The sequence below is a fragment of the Chelmon rostratus genome, chromosome 10, assembly GCF_017976325.1.
Source record: "Chelmon rostratus isolate fCheRos1 chromosome 10, fCheRos1.pri, whole genome shotgun sequence".
NCBI classification, from domain to species: domain Eukaryota; kingdom Metazoa; phylum Chordata; class Actinopteri; order Chaetodontiformes; family Chaetodontidae; genus Chelmon; species Chelmon rostratus.
In genome coordinates, this window is record NC_055667.1 from 22,097,667 (window position 1) to 22,117,046 (window position 19,380).

Below are 19,380 nucleotides of genomic sequence, written 5' to 3' on the forward strand. Positions count from 1 at the left end.
AGCAGACGTCCTTCTCACAGGAGCTCAATGGCACGGTCTTTACCCTGAATAGCCAGCAGACCTGGGCTTCGACAAGACTAACTGACAATACAAATAAAACTATTAAATGTGCAATTTTGAAACAAGTGGTGCGCTAAAACAAAACATACGACTAGGCAACAGATGTGTGAACAGGCAAAGAAAAGAGTGGAAGGAAACAACACTGTGCAAAAGCTGGCCCCTCTTTGTGCGTCATCCTCTGCAGTGTCCTCCAGGTTTCTGGATAAGCTGCACTCTGGCCCTCGCTGAGCAGCAGACTGGCCTGGCTCCGTCTGCCTTTTCTCCTCTTCCTCATCTTCCTCGTCCTCCTCCGTCTCATCATTGGTCATGGCGAACGCCTGCACTTGTCTCATCTCCCAGAGGGATTGTGACGTATGGGAATGCTTTGGGAATAAGAGACACGTCTGGTCAACATTCTCATTAGCCATGTTCATAAAAAGATTTTGTTCATTCCTCAGTAATCTTGATAAGGAATTACACAGAAAACACCCTATTTATACAGAACACAAGCATGAGCTTGTACATCTGCAGTACATCTGGTCCATTTGTCTATAGTTTAAATGTGTGGATTGAGAGACCATGAGAGAGTACAGAGGAAATCTAACCTGAAGATGGAGATCCAGGATACAACCAGGTGGGTGGATTTAACAGTTCTGCACAGAGATGCACAAAGAGCAATAAAAAATATCATGCTGGGCAACAGAGGTGATTTAACAGTAGATGATTATTGATAATTAAGATTTCAGTGTGACTGACCGATGAGGACTGATGATCGTGTGGTCGTTCCAGTTTAATACGGATGTCTGTCCCCTTCCCCCGTTCAGGTTTACTCGGCCCTGAAGGATGAGTCAACAGTGTATTAAACGAGTATGGTATGTCCATCGCAGGCTGACTTTGAAAAAGAAAAACTTGGCCCACCACTTCTCACCCCTGCCTTCTCTGGAAGCCTGACTAACATCCTGCTCATTCCGTGATGACCCCACAAGGAAGACTATGGTCATGTGAGATAACTTTCACTCATTGATAATCCATTAAACATAAACTCATAGTGGCTTAATTATTTTTTAATGGCCAGCAAGGATTTAATGATACATCCTGCATGAATTCATGCATTAATCTCATGAGTCATTGCATGCATTAGCTATGCATCAGGAAATCATTAAGCATCTGTGTATTCTACCCGCATTATGAAGTGTTTCTGAAAATTAACAGTACATCAGTAAAAGTAGCCCTTTTAGTTGTTCTAAGTGCTGAATATTTCAGTCTGCTGCACCCGCCTCTCCTGACATCCCACCTCTCACCTGGGGAGTTACCACGACTGGCGGTACTGGTGCTGCTGATGTTGTCCTCCAGCCAGGTGCTGTAGGTGAAGGAGTCTCGCTTGTGCGGCGTCCCGGCAGACGACAGACTCTCCTGGAAAGCGTGCAGAGGAGAGACACGTCAGACTTCAAGATAAACACTTACAAGTGCTTGTCATGGTTTCTCACAAGCTCACATAGTGAAGACAGCGCTCACCATGCCTGTGTCGTAGTCCTCTGTGGCCTCTGTCTCGTTCTCCTCCACCACACTGGCGAAGCTGCTTGCATTGGAGGAGGAGCGGGAGAGGTCTTGACCCTCAGGGATGGATGGGGCCCTGCCAACGAGATAAGAACTACACCTTGGGTTAATCACTCTCCAGCACAGCCAAGCCTGATTTCATCTCATAGGACGCAGTTATACAACACACTGCCACAGCTGTGGAATGGCCAGCGGTCACACAAACACACATATGATCAATACTGTTTATTATACACACCTGTTCTTGGTGGTTGTGAGCACCTCAGGAGAGCTCTGATTGGACGAGTTGTCAGATTTGGGATCTTGAGAGACGTGACCGCTGTCAGGGGTCTTCTGGGTATTCGGGGAGTTCTCTCGACTGCTACATGAGACAAGTGGAACGGAAAGTCGGGAAAAGCAAACAGATTTCTACATGCATCGACATGTACGTGCTGATAACAAGTAAACTGCAATAAATTATGAAACTTATTGATTATAGTGGTTTGGACACATAAGATAGCAGAGGCAGAAAATTGAAAAGTGTTGTGTGGGTATAGACATAGAGATAAATACAGCAGTAATATGCAGGAGATTTTTCTCACCTCTTCTCCTGGACCTCTTGAATGTTTTCTATTCCGATGGCACTGCTTCTCCTGGAGCTGAAAGGACCAGACTTTTTCCTAGTTGGGCTTTTCCCCGGGATTATCAAAGACTGCCAGGGAGAGAGAACAGAGTCAGCGTCCGACAACACCTTAAATCTCTGTGAGTAATATTAAATTCATCTGAAGCCCATATCATTCTATCTCTTTATTGCTGAGGGGAGATAATGGTTATTTTGGCTTAACCATTCGAATTTCTTTATTCATTTGGAAAAATCCTTTCCAAAAACACGTCGCCGTGAATTATCAGGCTGCAGTAACATTGCTCCATTCGAGTTGTTACAGCGGTGGAAAAAGGAAAGTTAAAATATGCACTTAGCAGCTTAATGTCAAGCCCCGGTGCCAGTCTTTCAGCCAGAGCAGAGCACACGAAGGCGGGAGATGAAAGATGGATTTAAAGGCTCCAGGGCCAACCGCTAAATATGCTTTCTCAGCGACTGCTTTGTTCATTCAATCTCCCTTTTAAAGCTCTCAAAATATCAGCTTGAAAAAGCCTTTTTTATTCAACGTGGCTTCAAAGAGCAAGAGGAGGATTCTTTTTTAAAATAATTTCTCTGTAAGGGGGTCATTAAATCATTAATATTCATTACGTTTAAACAAATAGGGAATTAAGCATACTGGAATGGAAATACAGATTAGTCCGAAAAGACTACAAAAGGCGAAAACATACTGCAGTACAGCTGATAGGACAGTGAGAATAGAAGAAAATATGCAATAGGAAGCTAAAGGTGGCTTCTTCAAATATAACTTTTAATGTCTCTGTGCCAAACTTATATCACAGAGCTGCTTATCACTTAATATGCAAATGATTCTCGGTAATTCATACCAATTAAAACAGATTAATACTGAATGATTTCTACATGGCAACATGTATAAAATCCCAAAGATTGGGACTGACATATCAATTAACAGTAAAAGGTGGAGGAGGACATTTATATCTATATGCTTTTGTTTTGACATCTAAAAATACATCCTGTCTGTAACACACACTGCACACCATGCTGAATACAGAGTGCTGAAACGCGTGGAGAAAAGTGTTTAGCCATGATGCAGTGAAGCCATGCAGACGAAGAGGAGGAGCAAAGAGGAGAGGTGAGTAGTTAGAGAGTAGTTAGAATTAGACATGAACCTCTTCTACTGTTCCTATCCCTATGGCACTGCCTCGACGTCCATATTTACTGGGACTCTTGCCTGGGACAAGCAATGACTGAGGCACACAGGAGGAGGAGATACAGACAGAGACAGAGAGAGAGAGAGACATGTGATGAGGACAGAGGACAAAAGGAAGAGAGGAGGGTAAAGGGGGGCGGAGGGGGAGAGAAAACATGAGATATACACAAGTATATATGAGATTCCATGCAGTAAGTCATGTTATTCAAACAAAACACAAAGCACGCGTTAACTGGAGAATACAAAGAGGGACGTTTTGGCTCCATGGGTGCGACACAGGCAGCTGAATGGGAGAGAGAAGTGATGAGCCGGTTATGTGAGCCATACGCCTGTGAGGAAGAGGATGAAGAAGAGATAAAAACAGCAGAGGAGGACATACGGCATGTTAATACATCAGGTTTCACAACAGGACAGGGTTATGGGCAAGAAGCAAGCTGGAGTTATATTCATTAATATTGCAGGGTGGTTAATAATAGTAGTTATTTTCGGATGCGATCTTAAATGTGATCTAGAAATACAGTGTTAATGTGGGTGTTTCCAATTTACACATAACTAACAATTCTTGGTCAATGCCTAACATGGAAAAATAAGAAATTTCATGATAAATCTTACTTCTGTACAATTTAGAGAATTTCCATTATAAAATATACCATAAACACAGCCCCCTAAAATGTGCAGTACATAATCAGACAAGCAACCATATGCATAGTCACTGTTACGTAAGCGAAGACCTTGTAACTACAAATTAAAGTGATGTTTTTCTTGCAGCTGAAGGCTGAAAAGCTCCTCTGTGAGTTGAAAAATTATTGTGTAACATTCAGGGCTTTTTGCAGCGTTTTCAGAGGCAATTACATGAACTCTGTGAAAATACAAAAGAAAGTTGTCATTTGGAGATACAAGGTCAGATAGTCATTTATTCATAATCACAATTAAAAATACTGTATGATTGCCAAAAAGAAAAGTCTGCAAGCTTTAACAGGCATGCACACACACTCATGCACACACACACAAACACACACAGAGTTGTTTTTCCATCAATTTGACATTGCATAAACTTACTGTACACTCATACCCTGGAGACTTATCCTAACCAGAACCTCCACCTAATCCTAACCAACCAACACCAACTTCACCCTAACCTTAGCCCAAGTCTTCATTGTAAGATTTAATGATTTACATTATGGGAGCTTGCATTTTGTCCCCATAAGGAAGGCAAGTCCCATAATGTGACTGTGTAAACAGATTTATGTCCCCACAACATGAGTAATATATGACACACACACACACACACACACACACACACAAGGGACTCAATCCACATTCATTAGAATTCAAGTGTGCACTTATGAGCAATGCAGATGCACAGGGATTTACATAATTAGAACACAGGTAACAACAGTAAGAACTAGAAGCAGCTTTAACCCAGGGGAGAAATTCACCTCGTGTCCTAGAAGCATTCAAGTCTACGAGTGTCCAGTCATCTTGTGGTGGCAGACAATGTGCAGCTGTTGCATTGTGAGAGCCAAATATAAATCAATGCTCCACCCGACCGAGTGTGCAGCCCGTCTTTGTGAGAAGTTAGTGCAGCAGGCAAGTGAGGGAGAAGGGGGGCATAAACTTTAGTAGAACTGCTGGGGGAGGCAGAGGGAGACTCGCCTCGCTTTAAGACCAGGAGGAGTGGCACTGTACTTACTATCCCTGGGAATTTGGGGCTCTCTGCGGGGTCGTGGTTAAAGCTGCTGCTGAGGCTAGTGGAGACTGTGTGTGGCTTCTTGAAAGTAAGACCCATGGCGTCCATAGACTGGCTCCTGCTGCGGATCACTCGCTACAGGGAGAGACGAGGAGGAGGAGATACATTCAGATGGCGCTGACCCCTCTGACCCCTCAGCATCGCTGTGCGGCGTTACAGAGGAGCCTTGGGGCTGTCCCTGAACACTGACCACTACAGGCAGAGAGCACTGGCCTGACGCTAATCCTGGCAGACAAGGAAGCGACAGAGAACACTGCTAAGCTTTGAGGCCCGGAAGCGGGGTTCACATGAGTCATTATGTGTGGATAGGTGGTAAGAGAAGAGAGGGGAAGTAGAAAGGCCAAGTGGCTCACAGATGTGTGACCACACTGAGTTTAACACAGCCAGGAGAGGTTTAAAGCCCAGTGCACCTTTTTACAGGCATGGAGCAGAGTGAGGAGGTGATGGCATCTGACAGCGAAAGATCCTCTTTGATATTATGAGAAAAATTAGACGACAGAACTGGAGAAACAAGCGTTCAGACTGAACGCTGGGGCATGCGGAGCGGCACAGCAGCACGAAACAGCTAGGAAGCACGATGAGGAGAAGCTGGAAAGCCAAGAGTGTGTTCCAGCAGGACTGAGCAGCAGAGCCTCTCTTCATTCAGAGTCTGATAAAGCCCCGACAGCCCACAGCTTGCACAGAGCCAGAGAGAAAACAGGAGAAACGTCTGACAGCTGGTGCCAAAAATCATTACTGAGCGACTCTTGATGCCAGTTCGATCATTTCCTGTGCAGTAACAGTGATCTTTATTGTCTTATGATGACAATAAAAGGTATAGTTAGACGTTTTGGGAAATGTGCTTGTTTGCTTTCTTGCAGAGAGCTGGATGAGAAAATCAATATCATTCTCAGTTGTAGCCGCAGCAAGCAGTGGGTTACGTTAGCTTAGCATTGAGGCTGGAAACAAGGGGAAAGATCTAGCCTGTTTATCTGAACATAACAAATTCAAGCTGCCAGCACCTCTGAAGTTGCCTAATAATACTAATAATAATCAATCAATACAAAATCTAAAGTTTGAAACGGACAGCTTTAATGGGGAGTAATGTGTGTTCTTCTATCTAAGCTAAGCTAAGCTACATATCTGTTTTCTCATCTAACCCTCATCAAGAAAGAAAATAAAGGCATTTCCCAAAATGTTGAACTTCTTCTTTAACTAAGTCTAAGCCTGCATTAAAACTGTGGTCATATTTCAGTGGCAGCAGAAGTAAAATATAGAAAATAAATAGTTGTTTATGCAAACATGTCGCTCATCAAGTCCTTTACTTTCACTTATTGACTTTTTTTTTTGAAGCAGAGAGTTGCAGAAGTGAGAAGCAGTCAGATTGAAGCCTGGGCCTCTGCTGCCGCCCCTCCAGTTACCTTGAAGGACTCAAAGAAGCCCCCTCCTCCTCCACTCCCATTTTCCAGCTTGTCATCATCTCCTCCAACACCCATCATGGCCTGGCTGTTCACATGCAGCTCCTCATAAAGGGTCTCTAACAAGGCCGACCGCGTCCGCTCCTGACGTACATATACATACACAAGGAGGGAAAAGGAAGAAATGGACGTTTTGTGCAGCTGTGGCCAGAGATGCAAAAAGACAGAAATGTTTTAAATGCTTTTCAACTACTCACCTCTAATTTGGCAAATTTCTCAGCTTTGTAGCAGGCGTACTCTGCATTGATCAGCTTAGTAAATAGGAATTCATGGAATTCAGGGCCCTGGAAGGAGAGGAGCAGCGAGACATCATGTTCATCATCACGATGGCACTTCTCAGAGGCTTCAGTAGTTATTCTCTTCTCTTATTCTCTCTTACTTTTTTAAAGACAGCAGGGTTTGGGAGGGCTGGGCCAAAGAAAGGTACGTCATCCCGAGCTGTCACTGACACCTAACAATTAAGAGCACGATGAAGTTTAATGGCGTTATTATCACAAGAAGTAACGTCAGGCCACAGTGAGGGAAATACGTTACCCTGTAGAGGACGTTGTCAGTGCAGGGGTTGACCACTTGGACCACAACGTAGGCGTGGAGGAAGTTGGAGGCGATCATGTCCGGTACAAAAGGAGTGTTTTCCTCCTGGAACACGATGGCCACAATGTCGTTCCCTATGTGCCTCTTTCTCTGCAGCTGCAACACACCAGGCACAAAGCAACTTATGACAAACGAATGAGCAAATCAATGCAAGCACGCCACTCTCAAGACAATTACTGTAAGCTGAAAGAGTGCTGATGTGTGAATGTTATTTGTTATCTGCAGGTTTCAGAAAGCCAAATTTAGGATGTTTCAGGACATATTTAATGCTGCCTGCAATTGAATTTGAAAGACAATAACGAGGAGAGCCTTTTGTTGCGGTTCCCACTCATTTTTGCTAATTAATTTAAAGAATATGTTGACTTTTTTAAACCCAAATTGCAAAAAAAAAAAAAAAAAGAAAATCTGGCATATTGTCAACACAGCTAATAAATTATGTGAAACTACTGATGGGCAGTTCAGGAAAAGATGAGAGGAGGTGAATTGACAGCTTTTTATATTGTACAACACAGCCCTGATTTGTCCAGTATGTAAACTATAGAACATCTAAATAATTACGAGGGGCAACTCGTTCTTAGCTCTTCTCTCCTCGTTTCACTTAAGCATGTGAATTTATAAACCACCACCAGGGAGCGCTGTTTCTCCAGATGACAGCCAGATGAGCAAGCACTGCTTGGCTCACAGGAGTCTATGTCTGACACCCACTACTGCTCGAAAGACCGAACACATAGACACCGCCTCATCTGTGCGACCATGATGGCAAATGGTGTGTGAGCTTGTGCTACTTAATGAGTGTTCATGCGTATATGTGTGAAAGAGTGAAGGAGGACACGGTTGTGTGAGCAACGCAGCTCTGCATCCCAGCTTTAAGTCACTGTGAGGGATGCAGACACGAAAGCATAAATTTAAAGTGACTCATGTCTACTTCTGAAAGATTTTCTGCAAATATGCGCTGCGGTTGTTTGGCACAGCAACACGGAGGTACATGCAAATGCGGTACTACGATGCCCAGGGGGAACCTGTCCGACTGCTTGCAGTGAATCATGAAAGGTGTGTTAGTCCTGTATTGCATTACAGTACCTGCTGGGTGTCGCCCTCTGTGTAAGGCAGCTTTGTGGACACATGGAACATGACCTCTTTGTTGCGGTAGTTGCAGTAGACAGATTCAGTGCCAGTCTGCCCGTGAGTCACGTCTAACCCTCCGCGGAAACTGCAAGCACACAGAAACCATGTCTAACAAGATAATTCTCCACCATCGCTGCAGTAGCATGAGCATCAATCCTGTAGCCAGCCTGATATACTGTAAACTGCAGTTGGCATCATGTGACAAAAAGCATGGCAGAGTATACTCAAACCACATTCAGATCCTCACCCTTTAAAGTTGTGCAGCTCAATTTTCTCTCCGAGAAACTCCAGGAATTCTACAAAGGCAGGACTCTCCTCACTGTTGCCAAAGAGCTCTTCCTCTGAAGTCTGCAGCCAGTTAAAAAAAACATAAACATAAAGGCTTGGAGGACAAAATGGCTTCAGCAGCTACAAGTTTGAAGCACTGAGGATGATTTGCACGGCTGCTTGCTACGGTGCTAGTGTCCAATAATAATGGTGCTTATGACTGCAAATGAACAAGCAATAAGGATAATGTCTGAGAAGCAAATGATAACTGATCACAAGAGGTAAGATTTGCATGCCTGAGCGCCAACAAGGGCGCAATCAGAGTTTTATGTAAGGTGTGCTATTACAGCAACAGATCATTGGGTTCAATAACTGGATGCAGGGAAGTGAAGAGTATTGGATGTGTGTTTGGCACTCAAACACCCTGCATTTGCATTTGAGATTACAGAGGTGAAAGAGGTTTAGAGATGGACTTTAGGAGAGCTTGCAGTAACGATCAGCTGTGAGGGACTGTTGATTGTCCATTGTCAGTAATTGGAGTGGTGACATGTACACAAAAGCCTGCTTCAAAACACACACATAGAGACAATGCCTGAGAAGAGGCTTATTGAGCATTTCTGTTCTGTTTTCTGTATGCAGTATGCCCATTAACCATCATACCTTCCCTTAGCACCCTCCTGAATAGAAAATGCCCTGCAGTGTGAGAGGAGGGCCCTCCATCTTCTTGAGATGGCCCTTGGCTCATTTACAGTGTATTTAACAATGCATTTAAATTACCGCAGGCTTTACGGGATCAACAGTGCAGATCTTTGCACGCGTACATGAACGTACAAGTGCCCTCTGCAGAGCATTCAATAGCTCTTCTGCCGCCGACATAGTAAACAAGAGGACTGCGATCGCCTCGGAAAATGAGAGGGAGCGTTGAAGACCCCCGCACGGACTGCGCTGGACTGAAAGCCATAGTTAAGACCGAGGATGACTGAGCACAATCAGCCTCCTCGAGGAAATCAGAAATAACAATGTACTGTGCATTTGCATTGTCCATGGACTGAATACAATGAATATAAAGCGTGTGCACGCTTCTGCAGAGCCAGGCTTTACCACTCACCTGTCCAAACTTTTGATAAATGACCCCAAACTTGAAATTGTTGCTTATCACATGTTCGTCAAAGGTGACGATAAGTCGGGAAGCCTGTAAGAAAATATATACTGTAGATATAACAGAAATATTAAAGGACAGGTTCACAGTTTTTCAAGTCTGTCTTAAAACAATATCGACTGAACATGAACACTGACACATATTGCCTGATAAGAGATCTCTTGCTGACATGCTTTCTATAGTGCCTCTAGGCTGAGTAACATGGGAAGTAACATGGAAAACGCTGGCACGGCTGTGTTGTGAATGAAAGCAATAACACTGCAGGGACAAGCACGGAAAAGGTTATGAGGGAAGATGCTTTCATGTTGAGCGAGACGGCCAATCACAAGACAAACACTCGTCTTGCAAACTTGTTGAATATTAAATACAGGAACATTGTGCCATCTTTCTTGTTCTGTTGAGTTTTACGGCAGTTGGAATGACTACCGCCATCTGCTGGACTGTCCCTTGCCCCGTCTATTCTGGCTTTGCTACGGCACGTGGGGAAAAGCGCTGGAAGCGAATGTTCCTGCACGTAGCCGCAGCGCCTAAAAGGTTGTCCCAGGAATTTACTGGCAGCGATGTGTGAAAGAGGCTTACGTAAGTGACGAGGGACGAAATCCACCATCCTCGTCTTGTGTAAAAAATGCATGTAAAGTTTATCCGAGGCTAATACGAGGCGTCAGCAGTCTGAATGAGACGAATCAAGCTGGTATCTTTCTAGAGTTCTAGACTTTTAGTGTGAAATGTGCTCTGTTTGACAGCGTTTCCTATGGGTGTCTGACTATTGTTTTAAATCCTTTGACTCATCACATGTGTGGGACTGGAAAGGGCTGCTAGCTGCAACAGTGCAAAAAAAAAACCAAAAAAACCCAGATCTTACTTTTGGATAAAGGACGGGAAAAAAGCGGTCCACGTTGACCTCTTCACAGACGAGCTTGGATTAGAAGAAACAGAGAAAAAACATGTCAGAATGTGGTTTGACTGCATCACAGCGGACAAGTCTCTGCACACTCGTCTTACCTTGGCCATTTGGACCACGTTGGGAAACTCTGTCAGACAGGAGATGGGGATCACATCGTGGTGGGTTTTCAGCTTGTTCCTGGTGAGATCACAAAACAATGATCTCACAGTGGGGTTTCAAAGCCATACAACGTGACGCAACATTTCAGATGGGAAAGAGATGATCCGGTGCGGACCATCATCAAACTTGCCCCCCCTCGCCTCTCTTTCCCTTCCCTCCCTCCCTCCCCACCCACTCGCTGGCCTAAATAGTCCATCTGTTACTCCGCTGTGGGAATGACAGCGCTGTTGACACTCTCTCCAGCTTTATGACTCTTTTGATAACACCCGTGCTGGGAGGATGTGTTTATCCAGTCAACACTGGGCTTTTTAGGAACGCAAAAATGCGTTATGCGATTTATTTCCCACTGATCAGGAGAGAGGTGACGTTTTAGTTAAGCCTTTCACATTCATCATCTTCAGATGCTGACTCGCAGAGCACAGAGTTAAAGATTCAATTTCACTGTAAATTGAGCGACACTGCACCGCACCATGTATGCATAATGAGCATTACCTGAGCATTAGACGGAGATGTTCCTGGTCACCAATCACATCGTACTTTAGAGAGAACACCAGATGTCCAAGGGCGCTGTCCACTGAATAGTAATTAAAGTGTTCCTGAGGACACAGTGCAGGGATAGAGCCATTAGTATCTGTCATAAATAGAGTGCACAAAACATGTGCATGCGCTCCAGTCAGCCATATCTTTCCAATCTGAGTACCTTTTCTTCCTCTGCTGTTTTTCTACCACAGGCAGATCAAATTTGTTCATATTATGTGCGTGTAAGAACAGGTGGCAAAGCCTAATGCATCTTCATTAGCAGCAGCGTTCGAGGTGCCAAACAGTGAGGCTGGTCGCTGTAAGTGGTTTACTCAACTGGGATTCGCTTATTGCTTATTCATTTCATTACTATAATGAGCAAGAAGTGAAATTGATTGTGAAATGTTCTGAGAGTAATGAGGCTCATTTGAGGGAAAAGGAAGCTGTTGTAATGAAGGCCTTCGTGAGGACGACTGCAGGAATATCACTTTGAAAGGAGAACACACCTTTTCAAAAAGAGTACGACCGACTTCATTGCTAAATAAACATCGAGGTTCCCATCGTTATATTGATTTGCAAACACAATTATTGAACATGGGAAAAACTACAAACTAACTCACTGTAAAAATTAGGTTTAAAGACATAAGCTAAGATATGGTAACTTAGAATTCGGCTAACTAATCAGCAACGGGGAAACATTTGTAGAACAACACAGATATAAGACACAATACAGAGGCACTATATTATCAAATAAATCTGACAGCTAAATGTAATTTAGCAGTGACATTAAAATGTTGGAGATGCAGCAAAAACAAATCAGGCTACATTTAATCATATTTTTTGGTTTTGCTCAATTCAGTGGGAAAACAATAATTACAGCTTCTCATTTTGATGCAGAATTTGTTTGACTTTGTAGAATACCCCAAGAAATTTAGTGTATGAGTTATACATATTTCTATCATTTTTTTAGAGGTCATTCTTTTATACAATCTTTATTTCTGCTTTGAAATTTGGGAATAAATGGTTTTGGAAATCATGACCATGCATAAAAGCATGGAAAGAAATGAGTCAAATTCAAACAATGGAGCAAATTGCATTAAGCTAAGCTCACTTAAGAAGATGGAGGAAATGGATTCAGTATGAAAAACAAAGGTTTGCCACACGTTTAATGGGTTATTATGCATTAAGAAATGAATGTGCATTGATAATTGTTCTACCCAGAAGTCCCTCAGTTTTCCTCTCTTACCATCATTGGATGTTCGTTTCATTTCTTGGCTGGGTTGTCTTTTTAAGACTGCATGCATAGTCTCAAACATGTTTTCCAGCTTAGTTTTTGCGTTTTCAAGATGGGAAAATTTGCACATCCAGGCCAAAGTGACTTCTCTCTGTGTTGCACAGAGTGGCTCACCTTGCCCAGGAAGTGTTTCCGGTAGATTGTGGCTGTCGTGTTACATTCCAGCTTGGTGCGGGTGTTCGGGGACAGAGGCTGCAGCTGTTCAGTGTCCACTTTGTCACTCAGCTCATGGTTAGTCCCTTCGATCCAGTAACCCCCAAACTGCGGCAGGAGGATGAGCGGGAAGGGGCTTTTCCTGCCCAGCACCTGCCCCAAGATGCAAAATAACAAGGGTCGAGAAACACGGTGCATGTGTGAAAGCAATTCGAGCGCAAGAACAAAACTGAACTGATTATACAAACAAAGTGCTACTGCTGCACATCATCATTTACCTCATGGACACTCGGGTATGGGATGTAGTCCTCCTCAGTCTGCAAAAGTAGAGAAAAAAAAGCTTTGTTTTCTCATCAAAGAATAAAAATAACCACACAGTCCAATTCTGTAATCCCAAGGGACGCTGCTTCAGAGTAATTGCATAACTGTTATGCAATGATAATCAGTTTGGAAACTGCATAGGAATCAATGCATTGCTGATCAAAGTACTGCAATTATTTGGCACATTGATACTGTATTACACCAGCGTCATATCCTGTTAAATTTGGCGCAAAGATTTCACCATTTCCACCCACAGAGCAAAGCATCAGAGGATATATGATTTTGAATCCGATCTATCTCTGTGGGTATAAAACTGATGGCGAGACTTGACAGCATTGCACTGCATTATGAATAACAGTGTGCTACATTGTGCAGAAGTAATCGGCCCGTCTGCCAGAGCGAGATATGGTGGAGCCATCGTTAGACAATGACCGCATCATGTGAATAATACTGCCTTTACACGGAGAGTCGCACCTTCAGTGGGGGAGGAAAGGTGCATCTCTGCTCATCCATCCTGTTGCCCTACAAGAGGAGAGGGTGAGATAAGACACCAGAGAGAGAGAGAAGGGTCACGCTCAGTCATCAACACAGCAGCTGGCTTTTAATTCAAATGAGTCGACACAAATACCTACATTCAGACACTCATTGTAAAAAAACAAATCGGCGTAAAGTGTATTAATCATGTTGGAAATAACAACAACAACACAAACTGGGAGAAAATGATCAACCCCGTTACATAACACACACACTTTGCCCAAGAGATGTGCAGCAGGCGACAAAGCAAAGTCAGCCAGGGACAGATGGAAAGACACAAAAAAGGGTCACATTACATACACAGAGTGTGAATACCGAAAGACAATTAACGGATGCTAAAGTGCAGGCATTTGGGAGGGACTGAAAAGTCTGTTAGCACACAGAAGAAGAGCGGTAATGAGACCCCAGAGATTGAAAGGATGCTGAGCTAACCGACACTGAAGCACCCATCGGACCTGAGGCGCGTGTGTGTGTGTATGTGCGTGTTTGTGTAAAAGAGGGAGAACGATGCAGAGAAAGAGATCCAGTGTCACTAAATCAGGGCTACGTGATGGCGCCTGGTGTCACGGAAGACGATACATCATATGGCTTCATTGTGGGAAAAACACCCCCTCCTAAAGAGGAATATTTCATTTTTTTAATATTCAGTTATGCAAACACTACCAGACTGGAATATTTAAAAAAAAAAACAGTATGTACTTCAGCATTGATGCACTAACTGCAAACACAAATGCGAAAAAACAGTCTTTTGAGAAGACTCTTAAGCCGTCATGTGAGAGACTGCATGATTAAAATAAACATCCTTCTAAGGGCTTCAGAAACCAGGAGACAGTTTTTGAGGTGAGATAATAAGCTTACAGCGCTGTCAGCCAGTGTTACCTCCAGAATGTTAACAGAGACACAGCAGAGACACGCGTACAACGCTCTGACAACTCTCCTCTGCAAACGCCACACTCAGCATCGTTCTCATGGACGGAACGTGCAGAAAGCGCTGTGGCTGAGGAGAGGGCCAAAGTGCTGCAGAATTAGGAAGAGACGCACTCGACTGGTTAGTTGCTTGGTGAGTACGGGCGAGAGAGCCGAACACACAAAGATCAATGCATCGTCTTACCTGCATCCTTTCAATCATTTCAAATAAATCTGTGGTCTGGAGAGAGGAGAGTGACATGACATGTTTTGAGTTCATTTGTTTCTACAGCAGTGAGTCTGATTGCAGTTCAGCATTTATTACTGCATGTGGAGCTTCATCACAGCGCATCCAGTGACAGACAAACAGTCATTTGAGCTTTCAGCCTTGTATTTTGTTGACCATGCTTCCGTATTGTGTTCTGGGTCTGTTTACGACGGATACTAGTGGCCGTACCCTTGCACTGTGCCTTCAGGAACACTTTAATTACTATTCAGCGGACGGTGCCCTTGGACATCTGGTGTTCTCTCTAAAGTACGACGTGATTGGTGACCAGGAATAGCTCTATTGTCTTTTTTTTTCCTTTAAATGTTTTTTTCTTTCCTTCTGACCTTATTAAAACCTAACATGTAGAAAAGTACTGAGGTGGTAACCTTTCCCTTTGCTGAAGACTGGGATTGCACATTAGACGAAGATGACAGAATTACAAAAAGGCCATAAAGCTGTTACACCAATAACGAACTATTTCATGTATTATAAAGATGCATGAACAAATATTCCTTTTGCATTCCAGAAAATCACAACACACAAAGAAAAGCACAGTATGTTCTTCTGCATAGCGAGGTTTGTTATGTGCGGAGCCAACTGGACCCCGAAGAGTTCAAACTCTCAGTTATAAAACACCACAAACAGGAGTCTAAATGGACTTTTTCGACAGTTTTAATGCTGGAGGGGTAATGCTGCATAAAAGATACTGCCAACACTAAACTCAGACAAAAAGAATATGAAAGGTTTTACAGCTGGGGGCTAAGAGACCCCAAACAGAAGTAATGTGACATTTTCTGGAGCAGACCTCTGAAACTTGTCATCTATTCAAATTCATGTTGGCAGGAATTTACATAAAATCAGGAAAATTCTTGACATTTCAAGGTGATTAAAAGTGTGTTTTTTAACCGTTAAAGTGTCTCCAGGACCCCAAACAGAGCATTATGGCTAATTCATAAAACATTTCTGTCAAATATCGAACTGTTGTCCCATCACTCTGCGCTTACAGTGAGTGTTGTAAAGCTGCAAAATCCCAACTTTTTTGTTCCCATGTCTTACAACACTACCCAAGTTCAAACTCATATTTATATTAATCAACATTTTACCTGACTGCAGCATGTGAGCTCTCCCTCATGGTTTGTCAAACTGTTACACAGTCATGAGTGACTGACCGGCTTTCACACGTTAAACGCCTGCCTGGTTCTTTGGAGCCCCGCCACAGCTGTTGGGTTATTATCCTTTAAATGTTCACCTACAAAACCTGCATGCATCAGTTGAGCACGGCGACTCTAACTGCTGCCGAAAATTACAACAGCCCACGGAGGATTCGGCCTGAAGTAGCTGAAAGGTTCAGCCAGTGAGGCCTGACAGAGTCAGACGCTTTGTGTACAGAGCAATCTTGTCTGAGCTCTCAGTGTGAGTATGAGTAAAGTCCTCCACCATGTGCAAACAATAGTCTGCCACAAGCCCTGAAAGCAAATAACCCCGGCCTCAACTACATTAACCAGAGATTAAAAGAAGAGGAGCTGCAGTGTTGAGCTACGTATTACATTTGGACTTAAACAAGAGCCTGTTTGTCATAAAGCTGCATGTTCAGGCATACAGGACTAAAAAGCATGGCCATGTAGTACCAAATGTTTTAATGATACCTGTTTGTTTACACTGAAAGAAACGCCTGATACTAGAAATGTTCCCTACAGACAGAGATTTTTCTTCAGCTCATTACTTCAGTAAACAAGAAACACAACTGTCCGGTTTTGCACTCTCAGTTTGGAGAGGTAGTTGTCCAAGCCTCTGCTGAAAGTGCTGCCAAATTCCCTCTGTAGTTTGCCATCTAGTGATGTTTTCCATCCAGCCTGCCTCTACAGTAAAGCTACTTACACGGCTGGGTTTCTTCCAGCGTGCCTTTGTCACCGTTGGAGCATCGAAGTGGTTGTCATGACTTTTAGCCATTTTAAACTTCCCTCAAACCAGCGTCCCGCGGCTTCGAAAGATGTTCCGACTCAACCGACTTCAACAGGTCCGGATTAAACTCGCTCTGTGACTGCTGTGCCTTTGTCAAGTGGCAGACAGCTGACTGTGTCCCACTGTGACACCCGAGGAAAAACTGCATCCCTGCTAACGGCAACCATGACTGGAAAAGTGCTGGATCAGAAAAAAAAAAAAAGTTGAAGACAAGATCCACAGGCTCTCCCAGTGTGTGCTCTGAACACACAAGATTACCAGCGAGTCTCAGGTTGCATGCAAAGGCAGCGGATACTGTTTGAAGTGTAGTGTGGTAATCCTCTGACTTGCAGCTAGAGGTGTCTTGTCTTCTGCTGATCCGTCTTTGTCACTCTGTCTCTCTCTGTGCAGCATTGCAGGAAAAGATCCAAACCACATATCCATCCACCTCTGTCCTTATCAGAAACCCCATCACAGCTGACAGATAGCCAGAGGTGGAGTCCGACTCCTCCACTCTCATAAACAAGTCCTGCAACAGTCTCCTGTTCACGACATGTGGGCACCCTCACTCCACTACACTCTCAGAAATATAAAATGAGCGCAAATGAATCAGGAGGTAATCAGCTGTGAACAAAATGCAGTGGAAACAAAGTGGAGACAAACACCAACAGCGAGACATTCGATTGTAGCGGAAAAACATTTGTAGAGTGGAGGAGGCATGGGGACCTGGTGTCAGAACTGAGACCTCTCATAATGGGAGCAAAGGGGATCGTCATTACGACAAGACGCTAATTAAATGTGCGAGACCTCCCCTCTCCTCCAGACGTCTCAGGTGCAACTCACAGAGCTCATTATAACGCTGACCAGCTCCAAGACAATCAGGAGGATGCAGGGGCTTATACGTTTGTCTTTTCCTTTGACGCACAGTATGTCTGGTTCTTCGTTCTGCTTTTTGGCTCCAGCTGATGTAGGGCTGTTCAGGAACTCACTGTCATTAGGAATTTATGGAGGGCTATAAGAATACAGCCTGACTGGTGTAACTTCAAGTTGTAAAGTGACATGACAGCGAGCCTGAACCTGAACCTTATGTGAGGTTTGTATGTGTGTGTATCTTGATGATCCAGTGCTTTGTTTTAAATTACAACTCCAATTATAAAAAAAGCTGGGATGCTGTGTAAAACATAAATAAAACAGAATGTGATCATTTGCTAATCCTGCTTGACACATACTCAACTGAAAACAGCACAAAGACAATATATTTAATGCCTGACATCAACAGCTTCATTGATTTGTTTCAAACAAGTTGGGACAGGAGCAACAAAAGACTGGGAAAGTTGTGGAAGGCTCCAAAAACACCTGTTTGGATCATTCCACAGGTAAACAGGTTGATTGGTAACAGGTGATAGTATCATGATTGGGTATGAAAGGAGCATCCTGGAAAGGCTCAGTGGTTCACAAGCGAGGATGGAGCGAGGTTCACCACTTTGTGAACACACGGTTGCATCAAGGATGTCAAGATCACACTGCATCCCAACTTTTGTGGAATCGGGGTCGTAGCTTGTGATGAGGATCTGTGCAGCGAACTCAGAAAATGACGGCTGTTTGTTCATGTTTGTGTTTCCTCTCTCAGAAATATGCAACATTGCTCATATGACAGTACAGCAGAGCGGTTCCAGTTAGGCAGTGACCAGAAGACCTGGTGGGGTTAATTGCAGATTGACCTGGTTTTCACATAGCTCTGATTAAAGCGATACGCTCCTCTGAGTCTTGCCCCACTAAGCCCTTATCATACTACAGTACATCACATTAGCATGGTGTCCCTCAATATCCTCATCAGAAATGTTGGATTCCAAATCAAAGGGGGTTGAATAAAATGGGGTAACACATATCAAATATTAAATGTAAGTGCATTTTAAGTGCTGCTAACGCCCCTTTACAGTGCAACCCACATGTAATACACCTTTCTGCTGTTTCTGCCCCAGAAAAATGAACATGAGAGAGGTTTGGAATATCCTCATCGATGCCTTTGGTGGCTGCTTCCATGCCACGCGAATCTGTAGACACACAGAAGTTTCACAAATCCTCTCCTCGTGTCTGACTAATTGTAACCAGTCAATCTGAAGTACCTACAGATGGTGTGTGCTGCAGGGATCAGGAGTGACAGCTAAAACAACCCAATCTCCAAATTCTCCTTTAATCCCTTTCTCTTCCCGCTCCCTCTGCTCCGCTCAGATCAAGTCAGATTGCAACGTAAGCCTCATCCAAAGTGTGAGAGACCTCATGAAACCAATCTGACGTGAGTGAGATTGTATCCACGTTTAATCACCGCCGAGCTCAGCTTTGTTCAGTTTCTGAGTTCCCAAAATATCCCCGGCAGCTTTTTCCCCATCAGTCACTTATCTATGGTGATGAGACGTGCCAAAAGGTAGGCATGAAGATTCTGACGGCAAGATGGATTTAATGGGCACTGTATAAATAGATTTACTGAAATATTTCCTCCTTAATCATTTCCACTTTCTGCCCTTTACATTCTGCACCTGTAACCACGGCAATACCGTCTTTATTCATATGATATCCTCTGAAAGGAAGAAGAATAGATCATGCTAAGCCGATTCATAAATGCTT

General features: G+C 43.7%; 1 protein-coding gene across 10 annotated transcripts in view; it reads right to left on the reverse strand.

The window, feature by feature from the left end:
- Nucleotides 1-252: 252 nt before the first annotated feature.
- The window catches only part of rap1gapa (RAP1 GTPase activating protein a), a 41,333-nt gene continuing 22,205 nt past the window's right edge, over nucleotides 253-19,380 (reverse strand). For 2 of the 10 annotated variants that reach the window (XM_041944952.1, XM_041944958.1), the window contains 23 exons: nucleotides 14,752-14,787; nucleotides 13,581-13,628; nucleotides 13,064-13,102; nucleotides 12,747-12,938; nucleotides 11,312-11,415; nucleotides 10,759-10,837; nucleotides 10,619-10,672; nucleotides 9,706-9,789; nucleotides 8,578-8,678; nucleotides 8,286-8,415; nucleotides 7,146-7,301; nucleotides 6,991-7,062; nucleotides 6,809-6,895; nucleotides 6,555-6,695; nucleotides 5,098-5,229; nucleotides 3,364-3,441; nucleotides 2,178-2,287; nucleotides 1,835-1,957; nucleotides 1,555-1,690; nucleotides 1,341-1,452; nucleotides 796-875; nucleotides 645-692; nucleotides 253-422 (listed from right to left, as the gene is read on the reverse strand). In XM_041944952.1, the coding sequence (XP_041800886.1) occupies nucleotides 684-692; nucleotides 796-875; nucleotides 1,341-1,452; nucleotides 1,555-1,690; nucleotides 1,835-1,957; nucleotides 2,178-2,287; nucleotides 3,364-3,441; nucleotides 5,098-5,229; nucleotides 6,555-6,695; nucleotides 6,809-6,895; nucleotides 6,991-7,062; nucleotides 7,146-7,301; nucleotides 8,286-8,415; nucleotides 8,578-8,678; nucleotides 9,706-9,789; nucleotides 10,619-10,672; nucleotides 10,759-10,837; nucleotides 11,312-11,415; nucleotides 12,747-12,938; nucleotides 13,064-13,102; nucleotides 13,581-13,628; nucleotides 14,752-14,787 (2,103 nt within the window). In that variant the 3' untranslated portion in view covers nucleotides 253-422; nucleotides 645-683. Of the gene's footprint in view, nucleotides 423-644; nucleotides 693-795; nucleotides 876-1,340; nucleotides 1,453-1,554; nucleotides 1,691-1,834; nucleotides 1,958-2,177; nucleotides 2,288-3,363; nucleotides 3,442-5,097; nucleotides 5,230-6,554; nucleotides 6,696-6,808; nucleotides 6,896-6,990; nucleotides 7,063-7,145; nucleotides 7,302-8,285; nucleotides 8,416-8,577; nucleotides 8,679-9,705; nucleotides 9,790-10,618; nucleotides 10,673-10,758; nucleotides 10,838-11,311; nucleotides 11,416-12,746; nucleotides 12,939-13,063; nucleotides 13,103-13,580; nucleotides 13,629-14,751; nucleotides 14,788-15,917; nucleotides 16,089-16,692; nucleotides 16,925-19,380 lie in introns of those variants that run through there. The other 8 variants (XM_041944954.1, XM_041944961.1, XM_041944957.1 and 5 more) reach the window with 7 other exon arrangements.